Genomic DNA, 12792 nt, shown 5'->3' with positions numbered 1-12792 from the left:
GGATCAGCAGAACAGCTAACCTTCAGTAACCCCTTTTAGGAAGTCATATGGATCACATAAAACCCAAAGTCTAAAGCTAACTCAGCCCAACAAAGACACACACTGTGGTTCACTGAGCGAAACAAGCAAACCCCAACCGTGCAGTTCAACAACTAAAACCAGCAAAGATCTGAACTCGCTGAGTCAAGCCAACAACAATATTCACTGACTAAAAGCAACCAAGTTCAAATTTGAAGCTCATGTCGTCTTTTACAAAGTCATGGCTTGACATTTCTGGGTTTGCATTGAGACTTTACAAGCTTCAGATATTGATATCATCTCTTATGTGGGTGATCAGACTGTATATTAGATATAAAACACATAAATCATACCTGTAAATTACAGGTGTCAATGAAACACACAATGCTGAGGACACCACAATCCAACTCATCAGTCCTACAGGTGGTCAGATACACCAACAAGTTCTCTGCACCGCTTAGTCACGCTCCTTGGCGTCACTTTATTTTCGGCATCAAAACCACTATAGTTACCCTTGGCGTCACTTTAGCATTAGGAAACAAAACCACTATAGGTATATAGTTATAGTATAGGTTTAGGTAAGAACTACATTGGGCTTTAAGCTAATACGTTTGTACAATAAAAATTAAACTGAACGTTGTTGAACATTGGACACGAATGGACGGCTTATTTTAAAGTGACGCACGGGACACGAACAGCGGTCTCCTGGATGAAAGCCTTGTGTTTGTTGGACTCATCCACTTCTACTCCCACCCGCCCAGTGTGTGTCTTTTCACTCTTTAAACTACGTCACCACACTCCCGGCGCACTTTCTATGAGCGTTTACTGTTGCGGCGGATGGGTTTACAGTATAGTTAATGTAATGCCCGCTGCATTTCATACCGGCGCTAAAAGGTGCCTTGTCGGCCGTGACAAAGTCTCAGTATTTAACACCCTGGGAATGAGAACGAGCTGGATACACATGGCTAAACTGACAGCAAAATGTTAACATATTGAGTTAGTCTCTGTTTGGTTGAACTATAAATGACTGAAGGCTAAAAGTCTACGGCAATGCTAGCAGCTCTGTGAGACTGTTATTTGGCACAGCAGCGTCTTAAGCTAAATGCTAATGTCGGCATACTAATATACTGATTTTAGCAAGTACCATGTACTTTGTACACCATCTTAATTTAGCGTGTTAGAATGCAAACATTTGCTTCTTAGCACAAAACACAAAATACAGCTGAGACTAATGGGAATGTTGTCCAAAGGTTGCGGAGATATTTCCCTCAAAACCAGGAAAAGTCAGGGTATCACCCGAGTCAGTAGGTTTGAGCTATCATTGTCCTACAAAATCATATTGGCAATCCAACCAAGAGGTTGACTAAAAGTTAGCATGCAGTTTGCAGCATTTTTTTCAATTTTCTTTTTGCAATAAACTTAGGTTTTAAAATTTGCAAGGCTAACACCAAATAACTGTAGGAACTTTTGCTTTGTGGAGGTTGTTAGGGGATACACGGTCCGGGAGTGAAGTTTTATCTGAGAAGACCAGTTTAGTTGCAGAGAAAGTTGGATTATTCTGGCTGAATTGTGATTTGATCTGCCTTGGCTTGGTTCTGATGTTTTATGTGGAAACAACTGCACACATTTTTCCAATTTGATCCTTTGTTGCATAATTATTAAAGATATTGGGTAAAATTTAAAAAGTTAATTTTGTATTTCTGGATGGATTGAAAGCGGTTTTAAACCACACAGATGGGGGGCGCCTGGGTTAGCTCAGTTGGTAGAGCGGGTGTCCATGTATCAAGGCTTGGTCCTGACCGCGGCGGCCTGGGTTCGAATCCGGCCTGTGGCCCTTTCCGCATCCACTCTCTCTCTCCCCCCTTTCAAGACTCTATCCACTGTCCTCAATAAAAATGGAAAAATGCCCCCAAAAAAAATAACTTTAAAAAAAACCAAAAAAAAAAAACCACACAGATGGAAACAAACTTTCACCCACATTCAACCAGGAAACACAGGGATAAAAACAACTTGGACAGACCAATACTTTAATAACGTGGATTTTCAGGATAAATATGTATCATTTTAAAGGCTGGAAATCACAAGGATACACTCGTCCAAACTGTATTCTGGCAACAGAAAAAGGAAAGGGAATGCAGCTACAGGCTATCTGATATGGACACAATCCACACATGAGACGCATGTGAATGCCAGTTGTAAAGAGAACTTCCTGCCTTCAACACTCGGCACGCAATCACACGTTCGCAGAGGCAAACCCAGCGTGAGTGGTATAATGAGTCAAGACAGGAAGTGGCTGTGGTTAAAATCGTAGTAAAGCTGGCATTATGTATTTGACCAGTGGAGCTGTTTCATACAGAGTAGGCTCAAAAGATCAGAAGCAGGTAGTCAGCAATGAGGAGCCCTAATGTTTAGTGATGCTGATAACGATAGTCAGGTCACGCACTGCTGTATCGGCGTACTGTGTGTGAGGAAAGTGAGTGTGTGAGCACTTCATCTATTACAGATGAATGGTGAATTTGAAAGCAAAAATGTGTGGAAAGGGCCAACAGTGTAATAGTGATATCAGAGACCCCCGCAGAGAAGCTTCAGGAGCGAATATTCTGCCAAAATGACCAAAGCCTGTGTGACTCAGCCTTGAGATATTTCTGGCGGCAAGAAAGCACTGATTGTAAGCATTCCTTTTCTCTCTCAAATACAGCACTGTTTTCATCCGACCACATACTCTGCACTTCGTTGTACTGTAGGCATGTGTTTGTGGAGGAAAGCAAGAAAGAGAAAGTCAAATGGGAGAAGTGGGAAGAAATGGGAATGATCTTATTTCAGCAACTGTTTTCACTTGATTAGATCGATTAAAGCACAAGAAAGAGATGCACAGAAATAAAGCGAGGAAAGAGGAATCGGTACAGTATTATTGTATGAGTTATAAGATGTTCTCTCTCAAGCATCATCTGAAGTGATGTCAGTTTCTGATGATGGCTCTACACCTGGATCAGCACCTTTTCCTTATTTGCACAGATCATGTGCCCAAACAGTTGGCGTCATCACACCTGCGAATCATTTTAGGGCTGCAAGTGCTGATTATTTTCATCATCGATTAATCTGACGAATATTTTCTTGCTTAAACCTGCAGTAGGCAGAATGTTTTTGGCATCATTGGGCAAAAATTCCATAATAACCTTTCAGCATATTGTAATTCAAGTGTTCTGAGAGAAAACTAGATTCCTGCACCTCCTCATGGCTCTGTTTTCAGACTTTAAAAAATCTAGCCCGTGACGGGAGACTTTGACCAATCAAAGGTAAATTCAGAGAGAGAGCGTTCCTATTGGCTGTGCTTCGGCTGGTGGGCAGTGCTTGGTATTTCCTCAACTGATCTCAACATGGCTGCCGTGTCACAGACTTTCTAATTTTTCTAGTTAAACAGTACACTACAAGATGTTTCTGAAAACATTTTAGGCAAGAAATAGACATTACAGTAACAGAATATTGATTCATATTTGATCAGCGCTGCCTAGTTTGACCGTTAGATCGGAGTTCACGAGTGATTGACAGCTGCTCAGAGACGGACATTTTATAAAAATAACTTTTCTTAATCATATTTGCTCCAGTTCTATCCACTGCAACTTTAAGCGATTAATCTTTTCATAAAATGTCAGAAAATTATGAGAGCCCATCTTAATTTCCTAAAGCCCATGGAGACATTTTCAAATGTCTTGTTTTGCCTCACCATAGGTCCAAAACCCAAAGTAATTCTGTCTTGTATCATATAAGACAAAGAAAAGCAGCAAACCCTCACAACCGAGAGGCTGGAACTATAGTTTGGCTTTCTTACTAAAAGCTAGTTGATGTAACTTTTGCTGAACTTTGGCCACTTTAGCTAAAGTTTGTTGTAGTCAATTATGGATTAATGAAAAATGCAACGTTAACACTAACATCTGTAGAAAAGAGTTACAAAGGCTGCAAACATACTCAGTTATGTCAGCATTCTCTAAAGGCACAGGAAACTCAAATTTTTATTTTTTTCAGAAAGAGGGTGAAAAAAGGTGCTGCAGCCCAGTCGGTATGAGAAAAACAAAGTATTTTTTTTAACATTAAAGCATGTAAACATGTTCTAGTAGAAACCCAAAATACAAGTATAAACCTGAAAATGAGCATAATAGGCCCTCTTTAAGCCTGTTTGGCTCTGTTTCACCGTAAACATTCCACATAAAACTTCCATGTGTGACTTGTATACTGAAAATTCAAACTTCTTGAGTATTGAATATTTGAGATGCTGCTAATCCCAGTGAGCGCTGCTGTTCGGTGACTCATCAGGTGGTGTAAATAATACTTTTCAGCTCCAGATATTTCTCATTTCTCGTTTCTCCCACAATACAGAACAACACAAAACTATAACGATCCCACTGGGAGAGATGGATCATTGTAACAACAAAAGAAGCATAAAGTATGGAAACAATAAAAATCAATCATGTCAACATGACTTTTCTCATCATCCCTCACTTAATCTGAGCAAGAGCCTGAGCTCACATACTGTAACGTGGTATTATGGGTGTTATCTGCTGCAGTAATGCGCCATGCAGGGTATTTAAACCAGAACAACATGCCAATCAGCCGAAAGGCTGGTTTACAGTTTAGTGGAGCCCATCAGTCCCGTCAGAGTTGGACTCCACACAGCTGAGAGTGTTTAGAGAGACGGGGTTCAGAGAGCAGCAGAATATGAACTCTCATCATCAAAAACCTGCTGTAACTGCCAGCACAGACAATACAGAGACAATTCATACAGACTCATACATAAACATGCAAGCTCACACACAGTCCAACATCACTCAGAATATGGGTACGAACCATGTATATTTGGATTGGCACGGCTGAAATCTGACCTCCAGCGAAGACAGAATAAGAACACGAAACGGCCAAAACAATAGAAATGTAGAAATCGAGCTGATTCACCCTCATCGCTGTGAAAACCACAGCGGAGGAGGAGGAGACCTGCGGTCGGCAAGGTCTTTGTTTAGAGCAGTGAGGGTTTACTCCTGCACAACACCGCAAAACCCTCTGAAGAGACATTACATTTATATTTTGGGTATGTGGCAAACAATCTTATTATCCACAGAAGAAGACGACGTCGAGACCGGGAAGATCGGCAACATTTAAAGCAACCACATGCAAGAAGAAGAAAGAGTCAAAGTGCACTGACAACACGTTGGACAAATTTAATACAGGCGTTTCTACTGGGATGAATAAATCATCATAAGACATTGTTCAATATTTCTTAAATATCACTGTAAAATTGCATGCCCCATGTTAAGTGCTACCATAATTTAAGTACCATAAGTACCATAATTTGCTTCACTGTTTTGATAGCAACTAAGCCCATTTTCTTTGGAAAGGTGTGAATTTTTCCAAATGGTTAACATGTCATCTTCAATCAAAACTCTAGAAATATTGCTGTTTCCCAGATTATTTTAATACGAGAGAGTTGTGCCAGGTGAAGAAATAAGAGAAGAAAACCAGAAATGATTGGAAAATGTCCAGCCTGTCTGAACACGGCAGAGCTGAGGGTAGAGATTAGACTGTTAGACTGACGGAGGTCTGGGTCAAATGCAGTTTAAAAACGTCAATTGTCCAATCATAGCCGAGCAACCGTAACTAAGCACGGCAGGCGTGTCAAGCTTGGGATATCTCCACATGCGTTGCAGTGTGCGTGGGGCTGTAGTAGTATCACCTCACCGAAACCAAAAACACAAGAGCAAAAGTGAAAGAAATTGATTGAACAGTGTGTTTATCTGCTCTAAAATAAGATGCATGTGTTCGCATGTCCAGCTAACTACCTTACTACCTACTAACCAAAAGTTACTTCCAAGGCCAACGAGCACATCATTAACATTAGTTCACCACAAGCACATACTCGGTGTAGTATTTCCCCACTGAGTGGACACAGGCCATGGATGAGTTCAGAGCATAGACTGTATAAAAGAAGTGGACGTAGTTACCTTGATGTCACCCACTGATTTGTGGACTACCTTTTATCTTAGTTTTTTGGAGCTAGAAGTTACCATACTTGGACGAGAGGGTGGAGCTGGGGAGGGATACGCATTGCTACGCCTTTATCTCGATTGACAGGTCGCCGTGGTAGCGACTTATCAATCACAAGGTAGCATACCATGTTAGAAACCATAAAGTCATGTTTACAATGTTTACTGAGGTAATAAATCCAGTGAGAAGTAGGCTCGTTTTCTCATTGACTTCTACACAATCAGACTTCTTTTTGCAACCAGAGGAGTCGCCCCCTGCTGGCTGTTAGAAAGAATGCAGGTTTAAGGCACCTCAGCATTGGCTTCACTTTTCAGACCCGGAGGTTGCATCCAGTCTTTTATACAGTCATGGTTCAGAGTTTATGCTATCGTTAGCAGGGCTGTTCTGCTCTTGGTGAGGAATTATCTTTAGCCTCAATTCTTTTAGCATAACATCATGTATGCAGCCATCGAGTGCATGTTTAAGACCTCTTTTACTTGTTTTTAGCTGTAGGTATAAACAAAAAAATTGTCTGGAATCCGCATTTTCAAATTGAAGCTAACATTAGGTGAACTAGCTAGATACAGCAGCTAAAATCCTCCATCAACAGTTATCATTTTAGCTCCAGAATTGGTCGACGACTAGAAATGAGGCATCTGCTTTTGTCTACTTCTGCCTGCTCTTCTCTGACTGTGTTATCCAAGTCAGTAAACCTCTTTTGTGAAACTGGCCTCAGACCTACAGAAGTAAAACATCCATCCAGACAAACTATAACTTAAACTTTCAGTCTGTCTAAGAGAGAAATATGCAATGGCTGCTTCATCAGCCCTTTATGGACAACATACTGCTCTCATTGAAATTTAATTGAAAGTAATATTTATGAGCAGACACAATGGATCGATCTGGTGGGCCCTGAAGTTATTTGCAAGATCAATTTGATCCAGGTCCATGCTGGACCACCTTGAGAAACATGGCAAGGAAACCACAACCTCATCTAATCCGCCTCCTCCAGCACCACACATCTCTCGTAGAGCCAGAAATTAAACAAGACGCAGAGCCTGTTACAGTCTAACCTTGACAGTGAACAGATCAGATTGTCTGGCCTCACACCAGACCCGGTGCCTCATTTATTAAAAGATCTTCTTACGCCAACGACCAAATCCAAGCCAAAGTTTGGCTTCAGAAGAAAGTTATCTAAACGTCAAAATGAGCGATTTACATTGAGTTTCTCCTGTTGTGTATATGACGTATCACGAGCTAAAAGTCTTACAACCTGCCACAGCGTATGCATTGATCTGATTTATTTCCTTCAACATATATGTTCCAAGATGCTCATACGATATGATATCAAAGGATATTTTCATAAATTACACCCCCGGAGAGTGTATGTAGAGAAAGAAGAGCAAGAAAGGAACCAATTTCTCCAAGAAATATTTCATATCTTTCAAAAACTGCCCCGTATTACCCTCTTACATCATCTTTCTTGTATTTGCCCTTGTTTAAAGAACAAAAAAAACACTAAGGATTCAAGTATTAAACCAAATTTGGTGCTTGGTAATCAGTCCCTGTCTTCCTCTGAGTGGATGCAGTGCAATAAAAATAGCTAATCACATCCTCTTCTGCGAGACTATTTCTACTTTTTAGGTTATAATGCAGGACTAACTCCCCATGGAGGATGCCTTCCCTAAATATTTTGGCTCTGGACCCAAGCTGAGAAAGTTCAAGTTCAAATTCTGCGTTACTGTCACAGAGCCAAGCTGGTCCAGAGCAAAGTAAAACTGCAGTACAAGGAAAGTAATAATGTTGTTCACAGCTGACGTTATTCACTTCTTTCCAAAAAAAAGTGTCACTCTAAGAAACTACAACATGAAGTTAGAATAAATTATGGTAAGACATTTAAGAGTGTGGTTTAGTTATCAAAGAGAGTGATGAATACAAGTAAAAAAAAAACATCATGACTTCTTGAATGGTTGCTGCTGTTGGTTGACAAATTACGACACTTTTTAAAAAACGTCATCTTCAGTGGAGATCATCATTCAGTCTCTGAGTGATGATCATCAGGAAATTATTATTTTTTCCCTCCCAAAGAGGGATGTACTGTGTGGAGGTCTGGGAATGACACAGCGGGTGGGTTAGTGGTTACAGAAACCGCTCCATAGCCCCAGAAATCCTCCCTACAGGCATCAGCAGCCACTTGTTCTGTCAGAGTGAGCAAATCACTGTTCTGGGAAAGACAGAATACCAAAATATAAATGTGTAGTGTACAGTAACTCCCTGTTGTTTCACTCAGCGGCTCAGGCTTATTAGACCCAGTGGAAAGCTCAGCTATAGTTGGGAGTCTTACCTGAAACAAGTGCTGTTCTTCCCCTCAGCTCTGACGCAGGGATACTCTACGGTCAAGATCTTGTTATCTGGGCAGTCCGTTCTGAGAAAAAAGAGACACATTGGAAACAAATGTTATCGACTGGCACTTTTTTACACTGTTTTCAAATAGCTCTGTACATGAAACAGGGGGAGACAGAAAGAGATGGGGATTGACATACGGTTTTACGGTCAGCGCCTTAAACCCCACCAGGGTTCCCCCATATTCATAGATTTAAACAGTTACACCTGGTAGCTGTCCATGAATGGCTACATTATACGATATTATACAGATATGGCATTATGCTAGAGTACGACTGACATTGGAGTTTTGAGGCCGACATCAACACTGATATTTAAACCTGCCTACTGCACGTTTAAATATCGAAATACATTAAACAACAATTTTTCGACATCATTGGGCAAAAATTCCATAATAACCTTTCAGCATATTGTATTTCAAGTATTCTGAGAGATAACTAGACTTCTACACCTCCTCACTGCTCTGTTTTCAAGCTTAATTTAGCTTGTGACGGGAGACTTTGGCCAATCACAGGTCATTTCAGAGAGAGAGCGTTCCTATTGGCTGTTCATTCAACGGAGGCAGCTGTCAATCACTCGCAAACTTCGATCAAACGATCAAACCAGGCAGCGCTGATCATATGAATCAATATTCTGTTACTGTAATGACTATTTCTCGCCTCAAATGTTTTCAGAAACATCTTGTAGTGTACTGTTTAGCTGTAAAATGAGAACGTTTGCTCCGGCTGGTGGGCGGTGCTTGGTATTTCCTCAACTGATCTCAACATGGCTGCCAGGCTAATATGGCTAATACAGTATATTGATTTGCTGCTTTTCTTTGTTTTATATTTTTTGTACTTTGAATATCAGAAAATGAATATGGGCTTTGGGCTGGTTGTTCTGATGACTTCTCCTTGGCCTCTGCAAAATTGTAACACTACATTTTATGAGCCAACGATTATTCAGTTAATCAAGAAAATTATTGGCAGAACAGTCAATAATACAAAAAATCGTTGTTGTAGCCTTAAAACACAAACATTTTCCAAAAGGACCACGATATACCAAACGGGACATTCTACATGTCAATATTACAGTGTTGTCATACAAAGTCTGTACTTAGTCTAAACTAAATAATGTAACTCAGCAGGAGGAGGTCCATCAATTTTGCAGGGCCAATATATGCAAATTAGATTCTAGCTCATTCTGGTGCAATAACTGTGTGCTGTTCCTGCAAAAATAAACAATAAAATAAATAAAATAAATCTGTCAAAGTTAACAATAGTAGCGCATTAACGCAAATCGTTTTAAAGCCACTAATTTCTTTAATGCATTAACACAATCAATCTTTCGGAGGTTGTAGCTGGCTCAATTTTAAAGCTAGAGTGACGATACTGGCATCATAACTAAAAAACCTAAAGAATCCATTGGTACCGACCATGTCATACTAGCTTATCGCGAAGAACTTTAAATAACGTTCCAAACTTACGGTACATTTTGGCGAGGAAAAACTGGCATGGCCATTTTCAAAGGGGTCCCATGACCTCTGACCTCAAGATATGTGAATGAAAATGGGTTCTCTGGGTACCCACGAGTCTCCCCTTTACAGACATGCCCACTTTATGATAATCACATGCAGTTTGGGTCAAGTCATAGTCAAGTCAGCACACTGACACACTGACAGCTGTTGTTGCCTGTTGGGCTGCAGTTTGCCATGTTAGGATTTGATCATATTGTTTTATGCTAAATGCAGTACCTGTGAGGGTGTCTGGACAATATCTGTCATTGTTTCGTGTTGTAAATTGATTTCCAGTAATAAACATGCACATACATTTGCGTAAATCAAGCATATTTACCCACTCCCATGTTGATAAGAGTATTAAATACTTGATAAATCTCCCTTTAAGGTACATTTTGAACAGATAAAAAATGTGATTAATTGAGATTAAATATAATAATCGATTGACAGCCCTAACATAAATTTAAAAAATAATAATATCAGTATTTATAGCAAATGTGAGTTTCCACTGAACCTTTAAAGCATAAATCAGCAGGTATGTGATGCCTTGTAATTTTAAATGATGTGGAGAGAAAAATGACAGTTATTGTCTTATTATCTGGGGTTTAACCGGTGGTTTGATTCTCAGTGGTTTCCTCTCCTCCTCCTCTGAATATTGGGTGCATGTGTTCCACTCCCATCCTCTCCTCACCTCCTGACCCACTGTGTCCGGGCACCTTAACAGCATCTGTCATGTTTTGTCTGCAGCACAAGTAACATTTGGCTCTCTGCACCAAGACCGATTCCAACCATTTGGAGTTTCCCTTTTGCCTTTTTGCATTTCCTTGAACATTAGATTAGCCTGGTTCATCCAGGGGTCTCCTCTTTGACAGCCCGCTCCTCTCACAGTATGCAGTAAAGAGCAGAAACCCAATAAAACACAGACTAAACTCTATTATGGCTTTTGGCACGATGTGCTAATCTGACAGGGAAGTACTTGTTAAGAGGTTTAAATTAAAAAACATATTGTTATGTGTGTGTTTTTTTTGTTTGCTTTGTTGTGTTGTTTTTTTTTAACTCTACTTTTTCTTTTTGTCATTATTATTATTGTTATTTCTCTTCTTGGTTTTGAATGTTGAGGTTGTTTTCTCTACAGTGTACTTGATGGGTTTGTCTGTAAACTCATCTACTTAAAAGTTGGTTTAAAGACTGTTGTAATTACAAACAGTGGATTGCATATATGAAAACAGCCTTGGAAAAAATAAAGTATAAAAAAAAAATAAATAAATTAAAACCGAAACAAATGTTCCCAAAGACGTTTACAGAGAGTTTCAATCTCCAGTCATCTTTAAAAAAACCACATCAGCAAACTGTTATTCAGACGTTGTGGTTCAAGTTGGAAAAACTTGCATTGCTGTTTCTGAAACCTTTTGAGGCTTTGATGGAAAAACCCAACATTTGTAACCACTTAATGCCTGATTAAACTCATTATGGATGAGGTTGACATGAGCATACTGTCGTTCATTCACAGAATAAAGATCCTCTAATCATGTCCATGAGACTTACCTCGAGGTGTCGACTGCGAGCGTCGTCCTGATAGAGCTGGCACCAGATTCCCACAGGAAAACCACGCAGATAGCACCAAATGGTAAAAGAGTCGCACCATAAAGTTGACCCATGTCCCCTTCTGCGCTCCGGGACAGATGATGTGTTCAAGGGGGGAAAACCTTCACGCCTTCACATCAGCAAAACGCCAATGAATCAGAAATCCTTGTGAAGTATCCCGCAGAGGAGACGCACATGGAGCCTGTTGGATGATAAGTTGTGCGTCCGGAGAACTTTACGCACTGAGGCAGAGAGCCCTTGGAGAGCTACTGGAGGTTTTACAGCCCAGTGTGTTCTCACTAATCCCTCTGGATTTACATTCCTGCCTTTAAAGAAGAAGACACTGAGTATACACCCGCTCTGCCCATTGATGGTGATGACGTATAGCATCAATCATGATAATGATGATAATAATAACAACAATGTCAATAATAATAATTAAAAAAAAAAATAAAATCTGTTAAAGGGACTATTTGTTACTTTCAGAAATGCTTGTTAACAGCGACACCTGTGGCCGTTAAGTCAACGAAAGTCAGCATCGGGTTTGCTTGTGCTTGCTCTACATAGACATGAACGAGCATCGCTCAACACAGTGAGGCGACACACGTCAGCTAAAACCACAATATCACTCTATATTTCACCTGCTTGGCAGTAATGTTAGCTGACCAGACGAAGGTCTCTCCATGAATCGATGCTGATCCTAGTGCTGGCTTTTCCTGCTTCAGCCCCGGGCTGAAGCAGCGGGGCTGAAGCAGCGGGGCTCCGCAGCATTTAACGTTATCTTCTCCGACCACGGCTGGAGGAAGACACCGGCACCTGGTCGGAGACGATAACGTTTCTCACTGCGGAGCCCCGTCACTTCACAAGACACGGAAAACCTCTGTTGGTCTGGCTAATGAGAAATGTAAAGGATAACAAAAAGACTCTATGGATATAACAATAACATTTTACCTCAAAATCAAAGCACATACATGTAATATAAAGTGCTTTACATAATACATTGACACTCAAACAAGGACTTCATGACAAAAGAGAATCAAATTGCAAACGAAATGAAAAATAAAAGATAGTCAAGAAAATACAATAAGAATGAAATAAGAAAAGATATAAAATTGGCCCAGAATTGAATAAAAAGCATCGGAAAACAGATGCACTTTTAGCTTTGCTTTAAATATAAAAAATGTTGAAACGAGTCACAGATCTTCTAGCCAACCTCTGTCGATGAGAGCCAAGATGTATTTTGGTTCCAAACTACTTAGTGATTTATAAAGGAGCAGTCA

The 12792-nt window shown here is 40.2% G+C and overlaps 1 protein-coding gene across 4 annotated transcripts in view; it reads right to left on the bottom strand.

Moving 5' to 3' along the window:
* LOC119504265 (collagen and calcium-binding EGF domain-containing protein 1-like) overlaps positions 1 to 12205 on the bottom strand; it is a 37815-nt gene extending 25610 nt beyond the window's left edge. For 2 of the 4 annotated variants that reach the window (XR_005210535.1, XM_037796324.1), the window contains exons 1-3: positions 12154 to 12205; positions 11474 to 11838; positions 8375 to 8455 (exon numbers count right to left, since the gene is read on the bottom strand). Coding sequence is in view for 3 of the 4 variants with exons in the window: in XM_037796324.1 (XP_037652252.1) it covers positions 8375 to 8455; positions 11474 to 11586 (194 nt within the window). In the remaining variant the exon portion in view is untranslated. Of the gene's footprint in view, positions 1 to 8374; positions 8456 to 11473; positions 11839 to 12153 lie in introns of those variants that run through there. The other 2 variants (XM_037796306.1, XM_037796315.1) reach the window with 2 other exon arrangements.
* Positions 12206 to 12792: the final 587 nt, after the last annotated feature.

The sequence above is a fragment of the Sebastes umbrosus genome, chromosome 2 (genome assembly GCF_015220745.1).
Source record: "Sebastes umbrosus isolate fSebUmb1 chromosome 2, fSebUmb1.pri, whole genome shotgun sequence".
In the NCBI taxonomy this organism is placed as follows: domain Eukaryota; kingdom Metazoa; phylum Chordata; class Actinopteri; order Perciformes; family Sebastidae; genus Sebastes; species Sebastes umbrosus.
Note: the sequence above shows the minus strand (reverse complement) of the source record. Positions and strands in the feature narration are given on the sequence as shown.